The sequence below is a fragment of the Cotesia glomerata genome, linkage group LG1 (genome assembly GCF_020080835.1).
Source record: "Cotesia glomerata isolate CgM1 linkage group LG1, MPM_Cglom_v2.3, whole genome shotgun sequence".
Classification (NCBI taxonomy): domain Eukaryota; kingdom Metazoa; phylum Arthropoda; class Insecta; order Hymenoptera; family Braconidae; genus Cotesia; species Cotesia glomerata.
Window position 1 is genome coordinate 4455382 of NC_058158.1, and position 24003 is coordinate 4479384.

The following is a 24003-nucleotide window of genomic DNA, read 5'->3' on the forward strand; positions in this document are numbered from 1 at the left end:
ATATCTTTTTCTTTTTGCAGATCCGGATTTTAAAGAAGCTATTGTGAATGTTACGGCTTCTGTGGGGAGAGAAGCTATATTAGCATGTGTTGTGCAAAATCTTGGTGGTTATAAGGTCAGTTATTGATATTTTTTATTTTTCTTTTATCGAATAATATTTAGACATTGCGATGTAAATTAAAGTCAACAACGGATGATCATTTGGTACACAATGCTTGTCAATAATTTGATTCATGTAAGCCAAACAGTTAAATGATTAAAAAATAGTATGATGCAAATATACAAAGCCAAAAAAAAATTAATATCAAATAATTCTCATACTACTGTTTGGAGAATACACGTTTTTTGTGTGGCCAGCATTTGATCCACAGTATATTTATCGTTCACACACTCACGGCATTTCCAGCTCGGCGATCCGATCAAGCATATGTATATCATTCACACATATGCACACATCAAAATCTGTATTCAGACAATAACAGGGATTTTAAATTTATTCAACTCTAAATGAATTCTCTTTTATAAATTTTAGTTAAGCTTTTTCATGCTATCAATTAATATCAGCATCAATAACTTATAACTGTCATTTTTATTTTTCGGCCAAAGGCAAAAGAAATATTAATCAACTGTAAATTTTATTTTTAAATGTTTTTCATCTTTAATTTCTCACCGATTGATGTCATTAAATTAATAAAAATTAATGATAAAGATATTCTATTTCAGTAGTCAATACGTAATCACTAGCTTGCTCATATATTTATTAATCCAAATTTGAAATTATTATGATTCGCCTTCATGAATAACCAATATAATTTTATTTCTGCACTCTAGGTATCATCATATTTTCATTAACATGTAATTTATTTCTAAATTCATCAATAACTTACTTATGCAGAATAATTCGGTCATTATTGTAATATTAATTCTATTACATCAAATACAGTGAAAACCGTTTATAACGACATTGAAGGGACCTCCTGTTAATGGTCGTTATAGCCGACAGTCGTTATAAGTAAAAATAAGCAATGCATGGATTATATTCGAAAACAAAAATGCATGGATTAAATTAAAAAACAATACTTGATCAACGTTTATTAAACTAATAAATACTTGATGAAAGTTTATTTAACATTTATTAAACTACACAAAAATTAATTTATTAAACATTTTAATAAAATGGTTTTTAATAAAACCACGTATAAATTTCAATACTACATTTAATAATATAGATTTAATAACAAAATTATTTTTGAAAATACTCAGTTACTTTGTCGGATAATTATTTTAAGATTGTAACGAAATTGTTTTCTACAACTTGTAAGACCATTAACTAAAATGAAAATTGTGATTCTCATTAATTTAAAGCTGCAAAAGAATTTGATGACATTATAAGTATATTTACGGCAAAACGAATAGAAGTATTTATCGGACGCTATAACCAATGCATTTTACTATGAGTTTACTACTATAAGTACTGTGGATTCGGTTGCTATAAACGATTTGTCGCTATAAGCAATGTTGTTATAAGCGGTTTTCGGCTTGAGAATTTTATATGTAAACGGTTTTGACTGTATTTATAAGAAATGGTACGAACTGAACATTTATTTAATTAAAGAAATTATAACTGACGTTAAAAGCTATTATAAATAGTTAATAAAATTTTTGATTATCTTATAGCAATTATAATAATTTCTTTGGGATTTTCTTTTGTAAAAAAAAAAAATAATCTTCAAGTTCTTTAGTGGAAGAAAAATTTATAGTATACATCGGAAAATGGGTAACTGAAGTTTTATTTTCCGAAAAAAATTTACATAAATAACCGACTAAATGAAATAGAGTAAATAAAACAAGTGAATTCGAAGATGTTCTCAATACAAGTATTGTATATTTCCACGCAAATTGCTCAATTCAATTCAATTGTTATATCGAACGGCATTGTTTCACTACAACTCTCCCTTCCTTTTTACCCCAAAGCCAATTCTTCTCAAGTTAAGAGTGTAGAGTACCATCCGAGCAATTTATTTTAATCGTATTTTTTATTCTTTTCATTGAAACATTCTCAAATAAATTTCGAACTATATATTATTTTTTTCTTCTACTGAATATACAATAGAATATAGTCAAATCTTTTATTTAGCTCAGCTCTACCATGACAGTAAATGATCAATGACCACTTGTAGAGTGCAGTTTAAGTAAAAAGTACCGGTATATAAATATAGTGAGTGAGTGAATGATTGGTCATGAAACTTTGACTAGTTCAACACATCAAAAATTTTTTATTATTTTACTCATTTTGATTAAAAAATAAATTACAACCACAAACTATATGATATGATGATACCGAAATTTGCTATTCACATTGTATTGGTTGAGAACCTTTGACATTTAGCTAGTCGAAAAGAAATAGACTGTGTACTACACTACACACAGTCTATTCATTGAGTTCACTACACCAGAATTTACAGCTTCACTACACACTTACCCTTTAATTCCTGATTGCTCAATCGAGACGTAGTTGCCTTAAGCTCTTAATGCTACCTCGAAATCTAAACCCTCTTGTACTTAACAGTTGTGATTGATCTTCATTCAATCAGTATTTGAGGCTTAACATTTGACTTTACTTGCTAGCTTGCCATTTGGATAAAATAAAATTAAATATTGCGATCACATTCATAGAATACCTTTGCCCTAAGTTACGAAATACTTGTATTATCGTTGAAACGAATGTAATAGTAAGATCTACTATTGCAGTAAGAAATAGTGCAACCTAATAAAAAAAAATAATTATATTTAACTGACTAAATCCATTTACTGAAATATTAATTCGAGTGTATATCAATAAGTGGGGAAATTAAAATGTAAGTCAAATACTCAAGTACTTAATTTATTTATTTTTAATATTAACATGTACTTTCTTCACTACTCCTGAAAAATTTTAATTAAACCATTTAACTTATCAACTCATTCAAGCCGTTTGTTATTTTTCACCAAGGATTTAATATACTAATGAATTTAAATTGAAGATGAGTTAAATGAGAAATTGAGGACTTTTTTTTTTAATTTTTTTTATCATATTTTTTTTCAATATTCTAAAGCCTTTGACGATTTCCGTTACTAGGTCAGAACACTCGTCGTATCTACATTTCAGATTCAATCTCAAAACCATGCTCTATGACAAAAAAAAAAGAAACATTTTTTAAAATAAAAGTCTCCTTGAATAATTTCCTCTGTTTGTTTTAAAGCTTCTCGAATTAAAATGCAAAAAAAAGTCTGTTATTCTATCGATTATCGTTATAAAAGTTGAAGTTTTTTTTTATTCTCCTTCAAAGTACGAGTAGTAGTAGTAGTAGGTATTACGTTATCGTAATAAATTTGTCGTCCAAAAGTTGAAGCATTAATCACTCAACGATAACTTACTTCAAATAAAATCATATTGTTATTTAATATATATTCAGTTAATGCCTGAATTCAGCAAAAATCGTGTTATATCTATAAACCCTCACATAAATAAATTTTATCTAGTTACTACGGTTATAAATATACATTTTTCAGCGACTATGTTACCAGTTGAATTTAATTAACCACCGGCTACAATTTAGTAGCCAACGCGAACCACTGATCTCAGAATTAATTATACATGCTAACATATACAACTAAACGTGTTTATAGTATTTATAAATAATAATAAAATAAAAAAAATTAGGAAAACGGTTGACCCTGAAGGCCATCCCTGCAACTTCCGGCTAATTTCATACCTGGATACTTAAAATTGCACTTATGCCGTTTTTGAGCGCTCTTCGAGCTCAAAAATACAGCTTATGTGTTGTTTTGAGCTCTCCGAGCTCAAACAGATAACATTTCTATGATTTTGAGCTCTTCGAGCTTAGAAGTCTAATAAAAGTTTGATAAAATACTATTTTTTGAGTTTTCAAACCGCAATAACTTTTGAATGAATGAACCGATTTTTACGCAGTTGGCGGCATTCAACACAGTTATTTAAACCTTTTAAAAAATCTTTAAGTTTAAATTGATCAAACTAGAAATTTCGGAGTAATTCCGAAAAAACACTTTTTTTGGGTTTTCTTTCCTGCACGATATCTCTCAAATGAATCAACCAATTTTGACCGGATAAGCGGCGATCGATGTGGTTTTTCAATGTCAAATGCTGATAAGTTTTGTGAGTTTATCGATAAAGCCGTCTGAAAGTTATTGAAAAAAAACTATTTTTGAAAAAATTACTTTTTACAGTTTTTTTCAGATTTCTCGAAATCTATTGGTCCGAATCGGTCCAAATTATACATAAAATCTAAGTTTGGACAAGCCCTTTCGAATGGCGCCAACCGCGATCGAATCGGTCAAGCCATTCATAAGCTATGAGAGGTTTACATACTTATACACACACACACACACACACACACACACACACACACACACACACACACACACACACACACACACACACACACACACACACACACACACACACACACACACACACACACACACACACACACACATATATATATATATATATATATACACATACAGACATAGTGACACCCTCGCGGGGATAGTCAGGGAAGCTTCCTGTGACCTTCAAATGTCGAGATCTGATGAAAACTCGATTTTTGTAAAACGGGGTAAAACCAATAACTTCCCGATTTTTGAAAATCTTCGATTTTCTTAGCGGGAAGTTAAAAATGTTCAGCGAAAAATTGAATACAAAAATTAGGAAAAAATAAGCTGGCGTAAAAAAAAAACAACGAAAAAAAAAAAAATTCTCTTACTGCTCAGGCGTGTCACAAGTGTATATTATATTCGCCGAGTCGGTGCAACGGCATGCGGTTAGAGGGTCGCTGCACGCTTGCCGCAGTTTAAATTCCCACTCAGTGTTACGTGAAACATGCGAGAATACTCTAACAACGTCTCGCGAAATTCAAGTGGACCCACCGCGTTATATTTTTCCTATGAATTTTTCATATCGTACAAATAAAACCTAAATAAAGTTTTTTAAGGTTAAAAATAAGAAAATAAACATTTTTATCATATAAATAAAAAAAAAGTTAAGGATCCGATGTATTTCACACATCAATATATTTATATGATATATGTTCACATGACAACTGACTGGCACTTTTCAGAGTCACTTCAAAGAAAATGGTTGAATCGCTGCAAAAGAATATATAGCATTTGCAAAGTAGAGCGCAATAGTATTGAGAACCTTGCATACGTATTATACCGATATATTGCTGCGCTATATTGTACATTGTGGAGCTTTACCTTGGCAATATTACTCCTGTCTTTATATGTTCATCATATAATACACGTTCAAAACGTACAAAGAACGGTATTACAATTTTTTCTTTCTCTCCCCGCACGATATAAAAGAATAATAATGATAACTTGTGGAAAAATGAATACACCATCTCCGATATCGATATAAACATTCGCGCGAGATCTAAACACACTTTTCATTTGGTTTCAATAGTTGAAGAATTCATTTTATCGAGTAAAGAACTTTTTATATCTAAAAACAGCTAGTACTGTTTTTTTTAGGAATATAGGATATAGGAAAAAAAAAAAAAAAAAAGTTTATTTCTAATGTATATGTAACTCAAATTTGTGATGAATACAACAAATTAATAGCAAATATAAAATTTTTAATATTATGCTACTAAATACTCCTAAAATATCCCCAGACGTGCTAACAGAGCACTGGGGAGGGGTAAGGTAAGATAGGCCGAGAAGCACCGCTGTCCATCTTACAGCAACAAAGAAAGTTTATTTCTAATGTATATATAACTCAAATTTGTGATAAATTTGTTTTATATTTATCCTATATTCCTATATCCTATATAGGAAGAAAAAACTAGCATCAAGTACAAAAAATTATTGCATAAATATTAATTTTATTCAGTATTCAGAAACTCTTGTAGGTAGAGTAAGAGGTAAGCGGAAAAGTAACTAAACACGGGGTTAGTATTACTTGGAATGTGGGAGTTTAAAGGAACGTCAGAGTGATACTCGACATAATATTTCCAAGCCAACAAAACTGACCATGAAGCTCTTAACAATGAGAACTGAATGCTGCATAAATGGAGGAAAGTAATTATATGTGGGCAGAATATCATTACGGAGCGGTGGTTATGTTTTGTATTTGTCTCATTGATGATCCGGATGTGTCTGAAGGGGTTCTGCATACCTGGTATTGTGACCTTAATGACATGAGCGCGAGTTTGTTAGCATTCTACCAAGATAATAGTTGCATTGTAGTCGAGATAGTGCTCGTATGGCTTTTCTGTTTCTATATTTGAACATGTTAGTATCTAGTATATAGTATAGTTTGACTATTCGAATGATATCTTTGCATTCAAATTGCTTTGGTGTGGATTCATAAACTCGAAGCTCACGGTGAAGGTGGATATCGTTGCTAAATTTTATTGGCTTTGTCTGTGTAACTCTCGTTACCGATAATTATCTAATACGATTATTGTAATACAACTTGAGAATTCATTTTCGTAACTACAGACTACAAAATAACATAATTAACAATAATTTTTATCTGAATAAAAATTTTTTTTGATTATTTGAAAATGTTTATACAAAAAAAATGAAAATTATACGTATCCATGATTAATATTTATCAAAAGCGAGTTCGGTAGACGATTTCAAGGGAGATATTAGTACTAACATTTTAATTTGCGAATATTTCGAAGCTTATCAATACTCGATCCATGTTTTTACAACTAATTTTGAAATTATTTTCAAGTATATCATGTGTGAATCGTCGGATTTCGCCGATAAAGTGTGTTGCGAATTATTAAGAGTTCAAAGGGATTGATGAAAGACAGACATCCAATTTCGTTCTGTAGTTACTCGCGTTAATTACAGATTTTGATTATATTCAACCATCAAATTTATAATACATACCTCCATACTATTCCAATTAATAACATATTTTGAATATTATTCATTCTACATCTGGATAATAATTCTGCACAACCTATTACTGAGGGATTTGAAGCTCAAATATATTGATGATAATAAATAGTGTATATTAATTTTATCTCGTGAGAAAGGCAGTGTCAATAATTTATTGATTTATCAATGTGGATGAAATTTTGACTATAAAATTGAAACATAATCCAGCAGTTACTGTCATTTTATAAAAATATTAAACAATGTTTCCGGCTGATTTCGTAATACTGTCGATACGAAGATAATATAAATTTTAGGTCACAAATTAAAAGATTCATTCTTTCATGTGACACTTACTTATACATGAATTAAATATATTCCAAATTAATTCTCATTTTTTAAAAATAACCTTTTATGACACCTATTGCCGACACACAATCCGTTTTATTTAATCATAACTTTTTTAGAAAAATATTAATCAGTAAAACTTACGGAAATTCTATTCATTCATTTCAAGTTACCACTGAAATTAAAGATATCGAGCTTACTCAAAATAACCAATCAATGTATTAAATTAAATATGAACAAGAATTGAGTCGATAAACTCACAAATAAACTACAAAACAACGCTTTGTGATAAAGAAATGTAATTATCAAATAGAAATATGACATGAAACAATAAAAGATAATGTCTGCAATACTTTAAACCATTATATGACAACTTAATAGAATTGAATTCATCTTTTTGAAGGTATTACTGCGAAGGAAATGATCCGAATATGTGTATGATTAGATAAAGCGTAAATTGTTAGCGCGATGAGTACTTTACGTCTGTTAGGATCTGAAGCGTCGAACAATTGTTTAGCTTTCAGCTGTACTGGTTACTATACTATAACTTTTGTTTCAATTTTGTTAACCGCGAGAGCCGGCTTGTGCTCTTCGCTCACATTTGCTATATCTATCTTTTCTTCTGTTCCCATCAACAACTAACTCAGTAATTTGAACTCTCCTTCTATGTACATCTTTTATTTTCTGCAACTGCCACATACACGTGATGTGCACACGTGCGTTCAACAAAATATACTCGCTGTGTTCATAAAGTTCATTACTCTAGTTTAATTTATATATCATTGCAATGGACCATCGCAATTTACAGCACGGTAATTTTGCTATTTCTATCAACTTTCAACTTAATTTATATTCCATATTTCTCACATTAATGTTCTTATAATAACAGATAGTTAATAATTAATACCAACTAACCGTACTCCATTTCCAGGAATAAATTCAAAAAAATGGTAATTTTAAACCACTGATATGATATTCATTAAAAAAGCATTTTTCAAAATAAATATCAATACATTTGAAACCTGTAATTAGTAAAATACTTATGGAAACGAATTTTTTTTTTAACTAGATTATAAAATTTTTATTTTTCTTGTTGGAGAAAGAAAATTTTTAGTAATTTGATTATGTTTTATTATAAAATTTGATCTACACAGATCGGTCACATGGGGATTCGTGACCAATCCATAGTGACAAACGCATAATTTCATACTGGTCATAATAGTATTTGCGTAAACTCATGATGGAATCAGGCTGAACTTTCAAATTCATTATGATATTGTTGCCTTTTATTCATAATTCAAGAAAAAAATTTTTTATTACTGTTGGAAATTCGTTAGGATAGTATTACCATGATGATATTAACATAATTTCATTATGAAATCATAATGATATTGAATTAAATTCAAAATTTAATGATGATCATATCTGCATAAAATCACAATGATATTGTTAGACTTTTTAAATCGTGATATAAAGCTATTGAGTCATAACTATATACAAGAAATAATGCAAAATAATTAAATTAAAGAAATTTTTAGGACGATATAAATTGTTTTCAAAATAAAAAATAATTATCTTAAGACGAAAAAATTTTTTCAGTTAAAAATTTTTTTTAAACCAAGATAGTCAATGTTTTTCTAAATATTCTTCCAAGTTAAGAAAGTTAAGGAGGAAAGTTAAGTAGTTCAATAGTATAGTGCATGATAAAAATACTGTTTTTCTCAATTGTTATATATTTCCTCTGATTAACAGAAAAAATGAAAATTTTACTAATCTACTTAAAAAAGATTCGTTCTCACATGTATTACGGGTTTCCAAAGTATTGATATGGCTCTTATATGAATCTCATATTAGTGCCAAAATATGAGCTTCATAATGATATCATATCATTTTTACACGGGTAATTGAACTTGAATTCATTGTTTCCGAAATAAAATACTTTTCATTATAACAATCAGACCCCATGTTATTTTATAGCTTGTTGGTTCTTTCAATCTAATAAAAAATATTTTATTACGAGCCACTGTTGTCGGATGATATTTTTTGAATCCATTGCAATCTGATAAAAAAAAATTGGTTTCACAAAAAAATCAATAAAACTTATATCGGTACAATCGGAAATTTTATTGGTAGTGACCCACTGCTACCGCTGACTATTGGAAATAAATGTATACATTTATTTATATTCTTTTGTTGTCTTTCATATCTATTCCAATCTACCAAGTAATTATTTTCTTTTTCAAAAAATATCAACACACATGTTCACATTTTATCTTTAATATTCTAAACGAATTTCAAGTTTCATAAAATCTATAGAAGGTCTTTCAATAAACTACTCACTAAAAAAATTCAAAGCAATGTAAATAAATTGTTGTATACATATGTGTATTTGTATTTTACTAAAACAAGAAATTGGTTATAAAAAAAGAGAATCGATTATCCAGGAATTTTATCACCCGATGACTTATTGAACATAATTATTCGGTAACTTTTTAATTTAGTTGGAATTAAAAGTGCTGTTTCAAATATTAAATTTATTCAATATTTTATAGAATACCCTCTGAAATGTCAATTTTCGAATAATTGATTTTATAAATATTCAATATTAGTTAAAATTTTAAATTAGCGTTATTTTTTATTCATATAACGAATAATATAGTAACGACATAATTAAGAACTATAATATATTTAAAAAGACAAAACAAAATGATATGAAATCCGTCGTTGTATCATCATATTTTTTCGCGAGGTTATTATTTTTTAGGTAGAGATATCAACCACCAAAAGTATTATACATGATACATTTTATTCCGGGAAAATTGTCTGTAACTTTCTGTTTATGAACGTGAACTTTTTCGTTGTTCATAGCCAAACAATAACCGGGAGCTTTGTTTCTCGTTATTTTGGTGTGTTTTACTGCAGCTTTGTAAAGCCGGAAAGAATAGCTTTGTGTACTGATGCACGATAATAAAATAAATCCCTTTAAAAACAAAAAATGAATAAATAAACAATGGAATAATGTTTCAGGTCGCATGGCTACGAGTTGACACTCAGACGATTCTCACAATCGCGAATCATGTTATTACCAAAAACCACAGGATCGGGGTTACCCACAGTGACCATCGAACCTGGTTCCTGCACATTCGAGAGGTACGAGAGACTGATCGTGGTTGGTACATGTGCCAAATAAATACAGATCCTATGAAAAGTCAGACTGGCTATCTTGATGTTGTGGGTAAGTCATTGTTTTATCGCATTATTTTTTACTTGCATATCATTGTTTTTGTAAAATTAAGTAAATTTGAACATTAATTAACCGCACTTGTAGGTGAATTTTCATAAAAATAATCAAAAAGTCTTGAAATTATCCATTTTTTACAAAAAAATTTTCACATTCAAGCAGCAATGAATGTAACTTAATTTAGAGGTTCTTTTATCCCTTTATAAAAAGCTTTAGCGTTACACATTAAGTTAGCGAGTAGCCGGTTGCATTGTTAGACTTATTCTTTTTCTTATTGGTTGAAATATGTATCATTTTTATTTAAAAGTTGTGAGTTGAATGCTTAAAATGCAAAAAATGTATTTGTATAACAAAATTGTATTATTTGAAATTAAAAAAATACCAAGTACTAGTTTTAACAAAAAAACTTGAATATAAAGGATAAAAAATGCACTGGTGACGTTTATTCGATGGTATAAAATAAAAAATTAGTAATGCAGATGAAAAAGTAAAAAATATGTGTCGACAATTATCTTGATAAACCAATAATAAAAAAAATTCGCTAATAATTCTGTTCACACGTACTAATTGGAAAAAAGTAATAAAAGTATATTTTAACCCATTTTTCTTTGCACGTACTGATTGGAATTAAAAGAGTAAAAAAAGTCTAACATTATTAGCCATAAATGTACGAAAAAAGAGGCGCAGTTTCAATCCCATTAAATTCATTTTACGATCAAAGCACGCTCTCAAGCGTAGTCGAACTCTTTTTATTTTACGTCTCCTGGCTACACATTTTTTGGTACAGTGAATCAACGTACAGGAAAAACTCTAGGGGTGATTTCACGTGGGAGGAGACCTCCAAATACCGACTATCGTAAGTGGTCTAGCTCTCTTACTGGTTTCTGTACACAGCGGCCCAATGAAATACTATTTATATATATACATATATGTATACGTATGGAAGAGAAAAAGAGACATGAAAGATAAAAAATAGGAAATGCAAGAAAGAGAAATAAAGAAAGAAATATCTTTTATACACAACTACAACATTTGAGGCAAGTCGGCGTATACAAGTACCGGCTGAGAATTCACGAGATTAAATTGCCACGAATGGAATATAGCCAGTTTCAACGTCCCCGGAATACCGATCTTATTTCACTTAAGATTTTACCAACACACATTTCGGGCGTATGCTCATAAAAAATACACAAAAAAATAATAACAATTTTATATATACGGTTACATTTTAAATTTAACAATACAAATCACTCGTTTTATTTTTACAAAAAAATTTATATCGACGTCTCTTTTTCTTTAAAAAATTCATTCCTATTTTTTTATAAAAAATTTTCAATGGCATAATGTGCTCAGTAACTTTTAAATTTAATATTTCACATCAGTGTACATTTTTTATATCTCTTACGTGAAAGCGCTTTCTGTCATGATGCTATGCACTCACGTTAAATTGTTTCTATTATTCATAAAGAAATTGGTAAAATCAAGAAACTTTGATTCATATTACAAATGTTGGTAAATGTATTCTTCATTAATTTTTAAAATAGTTCTAGTTAATTAAAAAATTTTACTTAACCAGCTTTTTTGATACAAAATCAAATTAGTGCAAAAGTAGTGGAATGGTAGTTAGTTTCACACGTGTAGTTTCGTATATTTTTTGCGTTTAAATAATCAGGATCGCTACGAACTGGAAACTCAGGATTTATCAGAAAATTTCATACATCCAGGAAATATGAGAAAATTCCAGTAATATCAAAGGCTTATATTACAAAAATAAGACATTCTTTATACAAACTGAAAAAAAAAAATCAATTGGAATCAACAAAAATTTCTCGATTCCAAAATTTTTCTACTTGAATTAATCAGAAATCAAATTAATTTTTTTTTATCTAAAAAAATCAAAATTTTAAAAAATTTTGTTCAATTATAATTAACCTGCAAATTTCAGCATAATGATAATTATCAAAGAAACAAAATAATTATTCGAGCACGAAAACTCATTTTACCATATTAATAATCTTAAAACACATATGTTGAAACTTTGATGGTTGTATATAGACGGCAAAATGGACTCAGTAGACTTTGAGTTAACTAGTCTTTGGTGTGTAATCGATCGTTTTCTCTGTGGTCGTGTGATTCGAATGCAAGTATACGAAAGGAAGGGATTGAAACCTATGCATATATCCTACATCCACTATATAATGCATCTACAGATACAGATAAATTGTAAGACAAAGATAGAATACAAATAGTACGAAAATGGTAGCCAAACTATATTCATGCCATCCAATCGAGTACACTAAGTTCTGAACGTAGCAACCCTGACTGTAGATATTAAACTACCTTCTCTGATGTTATATCAATTAAAATAATTAATTTAAAATGAACTCCTCTGATATTAAACCCTTGAGTTCACAAAAGCACAAAAGTACTTTTATTAACAATAAATTAAAATTCACCAATACGCATATATAACTTTTATGAAGCATACTTAGTTTTACCATCATCGGATTATTTTACTCGTCAAGATACTAAATATGAAACTCGCTACTGGCAATTTGAAATTATTAATAATATAAATTGACTATATATTTCCAGTTTGTGCACAGCCATTTAATGCTTAAAAGTTGATGAGATATCGAGTAATAATGAGCAATCAAACAAACTTTATTCAGGACTTGAATAAATAATAAAAAAGTGATCCTATTTATTAAACTTGCTAGTCACTGGATATTTGCTCATAGTAGAACTTTTTTTTATTGTAACGCTTATGTATAAAATATGTACGAGAAGTCATGAATTTTTCAAAGTTAAAAATAAAGTAAAAATAGGGACAAGCGGTTTTTTAGCCGTGCCTGCGATTACTTGACGTGGTGCAGGTGCGGCGAATTGGGTATAAGACGGCGAGGCTTCTCTTTATATTCCAACGGGCGTGCTTTGCGGCGCTCCAGATTGCGTACATTTTCTAATATCATAGAGAAAAATAATGGCTCTGAGAATCTTGTAGCTATACACATACATATACATAACATCACATAACAAGTGAAAGAAGACGAACAAGTACTTAGTTAGAAAAAAAGAGGGTGGTTAGTCTTTTAGTGTTTCTATTTTTTTTATCCTGCAGTAGACTAGTCAACTGACTCTTTTATTTTTAGGAAAAGTCTGGTGATGTTGTAATGGATAGTGAGAATACCCTTCAACGTTTTTAAAGTGCAGCAAATGCAATAGTATAATGATACATATGCATTGTGCTGTTGTTATTGTGTCAGGGTGAGTAAAAGTAAAAGAGGTTGCTCGTATAATACTGCAGAGACAAATTTAACGTAGGATAAAACCTCGAGTCGTACTCGGGCCAAGTGAAAAAGACAAGTGCCGGTGATTTCAATTCCGACACAAGAATAGTGGATTCACAAGCCTGGACAAATCAGAATAGTGCAAATACACATATGTGTACAAGTTATACTCTTACAAAAGAATTGGTTTCCATTGACGAGATTGCTCGTTGGCTTGTGATACGTGAATACTATTTTAGATGTTCGATGTATATACACAACAAAAAAATAAACATCTGTCGTATAGTGTAGTATAGTATTGTACAGTGTAGTACAAATCGAAAAAGCGAAGTAGAAATACAAACTCTAAGAATCATAGATTACATTGATGCCTTTCTTGTCAGTGAAATTTTTATTATTTTGAGATGACTTTTTTCATTGTTATTTATTTTTTATATAGCTATCACTTTGTTGATCTTTTCTTTGATTTCGATATCACGTTCTCAAGGGTAGAGACTATTGACACATAAAAATATAAAGAACAAAATAAATAAAAATAATTTAAAATAAAAATAAAATCTTATTGTCTGAAGCAGTAATCTTTAAGTTAAAAGCCCAGCGAGCAGTTACTTTTTTTTTTTAATTTTATTCTCGTATTATTTTTAATCGGCTTTGGAAAAAATAAAATAAAATAATAAATAAGACGCCAGAGGTAGAAATAATCTTTTGAGAATTATCGGATATTGAATGATGGTCTTGGAGACTAAAACCTTAGACGTTATAACTCATCAATAGACGACAAGTAGTCTGGAATCTTTTTCGGGTAAATTATCGTAAAAAGGTCTTGAGTTAAAAAAAAGACTATATTATAAATTGAGAAAAATAAAAATAAAGTCTAATGGAATGGAAGTTTATAAGACTTTAGAGGACTTTAGTCGTTACCTATACATATATTGTATACCTGTACATGCATTGGAAATTTCTTATTGTATACTTGGTTTGACGAAACAACCGAGAGCTTCTGCTGGCGTCCTTAACGTCTTGTCGGCTCGAAACTTTTAGAGATCAGCTCAAGTAAGGACGGCCTGATGGTGGTTTCCCTTGTTGGACTCAAGATTGACGAGTTAGTGAAAGTTTTCGGTATCTCACTGTACACCTAACTAGTCTCCAAGGACTTTCTGAAGAATATTGATGACAAGATTATAATTTAAATTCAATACTAATTTTATTAAGTTACAATTTGTCTTTAATATAATTAAAATTATCTTGGTAACCGATATTATTACTTTATTGGAATACAAGAGGTCTTATTTCGAAGATAATTAAATAACTCTTGAATATACCGACAAGAAGGACATTTTAGAATATGGAAATATGTTATTTTTAGAGGAAATGAAAAACTTTTGATTTTATTTAATTTAAAAGTTATCATAAACTTGGACAGTGAAAAATAATAAAATCGCTTATTAAATCACCAGCGATGTTTCATTCATTCATTTCGATTTATTTTTACCTCAATATTCACCGTATAACTTTTTAATTTAATATTCTGTGATACTACTTATTTATAAATTTTATTAGCCATATCTATAGTACATTTATAACCTACACATTTTATGTGATACCAATCCATTACTGTTAACAGAGATTAATTTTAAAATAATTCTACTCGAAATTTTTTCAGTAATATAACAAATTGCAAAAGTGCTGATTTAAATCAGCTTTGAAAAATATTTTTTTTTTTCATTTCATTTAAATAAAAATAAATTCATTGATTAATCAACGATATGAAGTTATTCAATTATTTTTTTATTCGATAAAAAAAAATAGTTAGTGATTATTTTTTTAATTTTTCCTCAGGCATGTATGAATCGAAAAAAGTATTATTTTTGACAATGATAATAAAAATAATAATCATTTCAAACAAACAAATAGTTATGAAGTTTAATGTTGTACTATGAATAAAAAAAAAAAATAACCAATTTATTAAAAATTCATTTAAGTTATTACCATAATAGTCAAAACTTTTTAATGCACGAAATTTTTTCTTTTTTTGATTATTATTATCGTCAAGCAATTCAATAAAAAACAATTGTCATCTCGACAAATAGCATTAAAAGTTTCTTTACGGAAAAAACTTCTAATGACGCTCCGTTTAAATTTTTATAGACTATTAATAAACATAAAATCACAATATTATAAAGCGAATTGGTTAATTGATTATAGTGGTGTTATTACACAAAATGAATCAAGTAGTTCATCATGTTACCAATTTGTTATTGGTATTACGTGTAAATCACTGCGCCAGGCAATTTTCATGGTCATATTGTGTACACGGAAAAAAATTTATTGTTGCTGCAACAGGAGGCAGTCATGTTGCAGCAACAGGATTTTCCTGCAGCTGCAACAGGAGGGAGCCATGTTGCAACGAAAGGAAAAAATCCTGTAGCAGCAACAGGATTACTACTGTTGTTGCGACTTGATAGTAAAATATAGTTGGGTCAATCCATGTCAAATCGACCAATAGTTGGAATCAACCCCTTTCGATTTGGATAAATTTTGGTCACACGTTTTTTTTTATCATACAACGAACTGCTGCCAGAGGAAAAAAAATAAAAAAAATTTTTTTCAAAAGATATGCAAATTCAAAATTTCGCGATTTTTCCAGTTTTTCAATTTTGTTTTTGGAATATCTCAAACGCTATTATAGATACAGGAATGGCCTTTTGTTTATTTGAAAGGGGGCACTTGGGGCTATTGAAAAAAAAATATTTTGGAAAATTCCAAATTTGTTAAATTTTGAATTTTTGAAAATAGAAAAATGACGATCTATATTAAAATTTTGGCTCAATTTTTTTTGTATAATACCTTGTACTGATCTTAAAAGATCGTGAAATTTTTAGAACTGTGATTTTTTTTTTACTTTACTTCATTTAAAGTTGTCGACGCCACTTGAAATGATTTGAAATTTGAGATTGAGTAAGTAAACAAGTACTCAAAAGAACAAAAAAAAATTGATATTATCACCACATTATTTCTGATTGTTATTGTAAATTAACATCTGTTTGAGTTATTTGACGTTAAAAACTGTTATTGAAGTGAAAAAACGGACAAAATATATCATACGTTAAAAAAATAAGAAAGTATATCATGTGTTAAGCCCGACTTTAAGATTACGTTCAAAAAATGGAAAAAAAAAGTTGAAATTAATTTATTATTTAATATTTCCACGTCGTGCATTTAACTTTTTAATGCTCAAAATTACAATACTATGTATCTGCATAGCTTTACATTATTTAGAAGTTACGAAAAACAAAAGAAAAATTTTTTTTGAAATTGAAAAATTCATATTAAAAAAAAAAAAAAACACAGTTCTAAAAATTTCAGGATCTTTTAAGATCAGTACAAGGTATTATACAAAAAAAAAAAATGAGCCAAAATTTTAATATAGATCGTCATTTTTGACGATTTTCAAAAATTCAAAATTTAACAAATTTGGCATTTTTCAAAATATTTTTTTTTCAATAGCCCCAAGTGTCCCCTTTCAAACAAACGAAAGGCCATTCCTGTATCTATAATAGCGTTTGAGATATAATAAAAACAAAATTGAAAAACTGGAAAAATCGCGCAATTTTGAATTAATTTGCATATCTTTTGAAAAAAAATTTTTTTTTTCCTTTGACAGAAGTTTCTTGTATGATAAAAGAAAACTTCTGACCAAAATTTATCCAAGTCGATAGGGGTCGATTCCAACTATTGGTCGATTTAACATGGATTGACCCAACTATATTTTACTATCAAGTCGCAACAACAGTAGTAATCCTGTTGCTACAACAGGATTTTTTCCTGTTGTTGCAACATGGCTTCCTCCTGTTGCAGCAACAATAAATTTTTTTCCGTGTATAAGTTATGCGCAACATCGTATTAGTTGGAACATATTATAATTATTGAATCTATTCTATTGAATGTATAACTGTACAAACATTGATAGTATTTCAATAACAGATAGTATTGATAATTACTAATTCTGATACAATAAACATTATTGTACCATAAGATTGATATATATCACTATTATTCTTGTATAGAATAATCTAATTTTAGGTTATACTATAGTGAAACTTCAATATCAACCCAGGCAAAAAGAAATAGAGTTTCATCATAAATTTTTTCCCAAATTTATGCTTTGAAATAAATACAGTTTTATAATCGATTCATCAAAAAACTGTTTTAATCTCTATCAAATATTTTAGATTACTTCCCGATATTGCCTCAGTTACTATTATATAACAAAACTGAAAAATATCTTTCGTTTTAATTACAGAAAAAAAATCCATAAAATTCGACTCACTATTTTTTTTTTAAATATATATTTGTAAGAAAATAAATAGATTGTTATAAGAAAATAATCAAATTGATCATGAAAAAATTTTTTTATATGGGTACATTATAATAAGGATCGAAAAAAATCAATATCACAAAAGTAGCGTTGATATACGACCTCTGTCAAGAATGATAACATCGTAACTTGTAGGGCTATTTGGTCACCAAACAGAATTTCACACTGTAATAGCAATCGTAAAATCTCGGATAATTTTCTAAACTACAACATTTTAATCCGGTTTAATGTGTAAAGCACACAGATTGAATTCACAAATAGAATAAATAAATATACGTCGAGCTCTCATCAATTGGAGTAGTAGCACTAGAATAAACAGTACAGTTGTAGAACATCAGGTTTGTGAACATGATATACTACTGACAGTTTTGACAATATTGCTAACACTGTAGGTACTAAAACACTAATAGCGGTGAATACGCCCCGATAACTGCTGTATCCGGCCAGCCTCGTTAGCGAATCCACGTATTATATTTACGTATCGACGTTAATGGTGAATGAAAGGCAGTAACGATACAATAACAACAACAACAACAAGAGCAATAACCAACAAATTTCTGTATATATTTATATAGACAACTTTGGATCTAAATATTTGTTACTGTTTATATAACTGAATACAGTATATAATTAAATTTATACTTAAATTCTCGTGTAAACACAATATCTTCGAGTGATCGAATACAAAGGAAATAAGCGATTTTAATAAATTACTTAACGGATGGAATAATTATCCTCACTTGATTCATTCAATTGTTAGAATTATTTAAACGTACAGCGAGTTAAAGAGCATTTCACACGAATTTTTAGTGTAGATTCAGTAGTACAGCCACACATAGTTCAGACATTTAACGATGAATAAATAGTTGACTTAATAAATAGACCAGTAAGTATGTGACGGTACTAACGATCGATATAGTTTATATTTTAGAGAAATGATTTTTAATAAGCCCTTCTATCTCTATTTTAATTATTTAAACGTCTCATATTCTATTTTTTAAAACTAAACTTTTCTTTCTATACAACGCTTCAAGCGCACTTTATTATCTTCCACTACTTGAATGTTTTCGAATCAAAGCACCGAGACTACTTCACAGGTAAATCCAATTTGTTGTTTCCAGCTACTTAAAAAAAGTTTTATAAAACAACAAATATAAAACTGAAAAGTTTGTAATCCCTTGATTCGTGGGTTCTTTGAACTGTTTAATTTACCTTCCTCTGCCTCAGGAATGCTATAAATATATATATATATATATATATATATATATATATATATATATATATATATATATATATATATATATATTTTTTTTATTATTTTCAAGCACTCATGTGTTTGCATTAGTGATGAATAGACGTCAGAAGAATCTATATCACGTACACTGCATACTATCTACCATGGGCTGTCGACTGTGGTTTCACATTATCTGATAACTCTAGTACTTACTCATTGATGAAGAACCTATTGAAAATAAAAAATAAAGGAAAAATGAAACATATGCATTGAAACATAAAATATTAGTATCTACTTTTATGCCTTCATTTTCTTTTTATCATTTTTCGGTATCAATATTTTTTTGTATCGAGATTATCTGTAGTAAAAAAATTTTTTTTTAAAAACAATAATAATAACAATTTGTTATTTGGATCTTTTTGTTCTCAAAATTTTCATGTCGTTATTATAATATACTATAATATAATATAATTAGATAATTATTTAAATATCTGTATATTGCTACTACAAATAAAAATGGTCCGTTTTTCCTTATTACCGTAATAAATTTGGATTATAATGAAATCATCTCTATCAGTCGCTGAAAATGAATTATTATTGTAATGAAACTAATATCTACTGAGTTAAATATTTTCTAACATCTTTAATCGATTTTCATTACATAAAATTGGACCTTTATTAAATATTTAAATCCATCTGCTCAACAGATGAAATGGATTTCAACCATTCGTTTGTAACTTTTTTTATATTCATTGATTATCATATCACTAATAACGAATAATTATCCAGATATAAAACTTGATAAATATCATCATTTTTGTATTACATGAAAGCATTAAATTGTTATTTTTATTATAAATACTTTAGCAGTAATATTCGATGTACTCTCTTTCATTGTAGATATTTTTTTTTTATTGAACGGCTTGGTGGTGTACGAAATAACGCACGGCTTAGTCGATATAATGGTTTCTAGGATTTCCCAAGTGAAAACGAGTTACTGCGTTTTCAAGCCACGAGGGCGAGACTTCAGTGTCCATTTGATATATAGTGGAATTTTACTTTTCCTCGTGTGCCATCGGATTCGTTGTTGTGTTGTTGTGCAGTAAAAATCGCATTAGTTGTAGTGATGATGATACTGTATAGAAATATAACAATAATAAAAAAAAATGATTATAACAACAATAATAATACATATTGTATTTCATGTGTAACACAGACGGAATGAAAGTGCCTTACAGTAGTGGTAGTATAAATATACTTTCACCTATATTGTTCGGGTTGCTATACTGGTAACCTATCAACCCTGCAAATTGGAAGAAAAATGAAAAACTAAATAACGTGAGCGATAGACTACGAATAAATTCGCAAAATCCTCTTTATTTTTCTATATACGTACAAATATGTTCTATAGATGTTCACATCCATAAGTTATATGTATAGTTATAAAACCTTTGGTTCCATAGGAGTTGTGTGAAATTTGACTTCTCCTGACCGATAGACCATTCGTTTTACTTTAGTATTTATTCCATTTATATTAATAAATATTTTTATTTTATCTATTGTCTATCACAGTATGTACGTGTTGTATACTTTTTTTCAGGTTTTTTCTAATCTGCCTCGCGAAGTCGATCGTGATTAATATACCTTTTTCATGTACACTTCTCGCTTTCATTTTTATTATTCTGAAAAGCAAAAAAAAAATTGGGATAAAAAAAAAAGATTGCGACACACAAGGACAAACGAATTTTTAATCACAGAATAAAGCGGCTTTGTATCAGCATTAATAACGCAATACTGTATTGCTTTTGACGTAGTGAAGCTTACGGTACACGTAAAATTATATTAAAGCTCAAAATAACAATATCATTTTTTTCCGATGCCATTTATTAATTTTTATTGATTAAAAATAAACAATGTTTTTTAATTGACAACAAATATCATGGTTTTCCAAACGTTTGTGTAAAAATTTAACCAAAGAGAATTTTTTATAAGTTATTATTATTACTTATTATAAAAATTACTTTTTATCGAAGAGAACCCTAGAACTCAATAGAAAAATTTACCTTTGAAATCCTCAGTCACGATACTAATTTTTTTTAGCCCTTAGATGTTTTTACACGGTTTCTTCTTCAAAGTAACTTTTATGAGGTTTATGTAAGCGACGGTAGATATTATATACAATATTTAATTATGACAATAATAAGATGTTTAAATTAAACAATTTTTAATAATTGTATACGAGTTAATTAAAATAGAAGACATTGTTTGTGCTTCTTTTGATGTTAAAAGTACTGAAAATTCTTCCTTTATCCTAAGATTGTTTTAGTTTAATTGTTAGTATTTCATCTGTCAACCAGAAACCTGCACTGTTGTAGAAATATATATCAAGGTAGAGAAAAATGACATAAAAGAGTGCTGCATAGACTAGAAAAACGCATTATTTAACAGAAGCCAAAGTTTATCTGATAGACTTCGATTGCTCCCTGGTGCATATTGACAAGATAACATTTGACTAAATTGAAAATCACTGAGTTATTAAGACACGAAAATATGTAACCTATTTTACATTTTATCTCCAATAAGCAAAATACTTATCGGTATTAAAATTTATAAACGTGAAATTACAAGACCGTATTTATTAAAAATTCCTCCTGAGTGTATTTATTTTCGATAAAAAATTTAGCTCGAGGCAAAAAAGTCCATACCAGTCGATATTTTCTCGTGTTGTGGATTGATCACTCAAAGTGGGGGTCAGCATGACTGAATCCTGACGGAAACTAACCCCGGATTGATTCGAGGATGGTAGCATAGTATAGTGATATAGCAAGCACGGAAGCTGACTAACTCTAGGTTCGAACGGGGACGAGCGCGGGCAGGTGGCCGCGAATATATGTGTGAATATTGTAGAGAATATTGTGACACTGTAGCGTAGAATAGAGCGTAAAGAGCGAGGGAAAAGGACACGAGAATTTTGAACCGAGCAATCGTAAAAGCAAGACAGACAAAAATATACATATATACTCTACTCGAATAGGAATGCAGGAGATCGGCTTTGACCAGCCAATTCAGCATCAACTATACGAGCACTCAACCGCAAATCGAGTTCCGGTCAAAGGGGGATCGAAATAAAATCGGTCTCGCCGCCTGCGACCATACTGTATACCATCAGACACTCATACCCTAGAGCGCGAATAGGATACCTATTCACGTTATCCCGGTACTTGTTTAAGCGGCAGCGGTGGTAGTAGTTGCCTTTAGTAAGACATTATCCTGTGCGAGAAACGTGTTTTACCCCCTCTCCCCTCTCCTCTTTACGGTCTCACCCCAATACATGCCAGAGGCGCTCGGAAGTACGGGGTAGATTGAGCTGGCGGTTTTAGGGGATGATTGAGAGAGACACGAGGCAGCTTAATGGTTGCGATGACTACGAATAGTGCAAGCCCGCGCGTTCCTGTCCTCCATGACTTTATACTTTACTTAGCTTCCACTTCCACTTCCGCCGGATACAATGTTTCGCGTTATCATTCTGCTTTATTACGGATACGCGGTACACTCTGGGCTGGTAACGGTTCTCTATGAGAGAGACCAGCCTGATTTATGCCGGGGTGTGACCTTTCACTTCTCGTCTTCCCTTTTATTTTTTCTTTATCGCATTTCTACCGTTATATCCTCGGCGCACAATATATCCCTTCACTCATACGACATTTAGGATGCAGGGGTTACTTGAATAACATGCTATAAATGTCGAGTCTATTAAATAGTGCCCCAGCTTTCTCGTTTATCGTTATCCTTAACCCCTCCTTCTCTTTTACTATTTATATTTAAATGATTTATTTTGATGAAACTTATAAATGGATCCATTTATTTAAATTACTTATCTTACTTTCAGAAATGAATAATGATCATGAGAATATTTGTAAATTGACACCGATAGTTCTATAAGTAATACCTCTTCATTATATTCTCATGCACTGATAGAAAGATTTATTAACTATTAATAATTCAATTTATTTGAAGAAAATTATTTAATTGATTAAATTTTAATAAATATTTTTTAACATTCAATAAATATTTATTTGGGAGCAAAGTACATTTATTAATAGTTAATAAGTATTTATTAATAGTTAACAAATATTTATTAACAGTTAATGAATATTCTGTTGAGTGAATTTGTTTCTCTTGCAATGTCATATGCACTGTAAAAAATTTTTTGGACTTGGTGTGGTGTAAATAATTCGGTGTAAAAATTTTTAACACGGACGGTGTGAAAATCACACTAAGTATAATATTAAATTTGAATGGTGTTAATCCTAAATTTCACACCACTAAGCGTATAAATGTATTTTCTGAAAATTTCTCATTAATTAATTTGATTGTTTGGTATCAGACTTGTACAATATTAGATTATAGATATAAACATGTAGAAATAAATAATTAAAAGTATGTTTTTTTTTTTTATATTATGCTATTTTACGGAGTAAAATTATTCCATCGTAAATCTTAATATATTAAGATATATACACTGTAAAAAATTTTTTGGACTCGGTGTGGTGTAAATGATTCGGTGTAAAAATTTTTAACACGGACGGTGTGA

General features: G+C 29.3%; 1 protein-coding gene across 3 annotated transcripts in view; it reads left to right on the forward strand.

Annotated features, from left to right (window-relative positions):
- LOC123275413 (neurotrimin-like) overlaps positions 1-24003 on the forward strand; it is a 129662-nt gene that overhangs the window by 83233 nt on the left and 22426 nt on the right. For all 3 annotated transcript variants that reach the window (XM_044743518.1, XM_044743516.1, XM_044743517.1), the window contains 2 exons: positions 21-115; positions 10294-10501. In XM_044743518.1, coding sequence (XP_044599453.1) covers positions 10444-10501 — 58 coding nt within the window. In that variant the 5' untranslated portion in view covers positions 21-115; positions 10294-10443. The remainder of the gene's footprint in view (positions 1-20; positions 116-10293; positions 10502-24003) is intronic.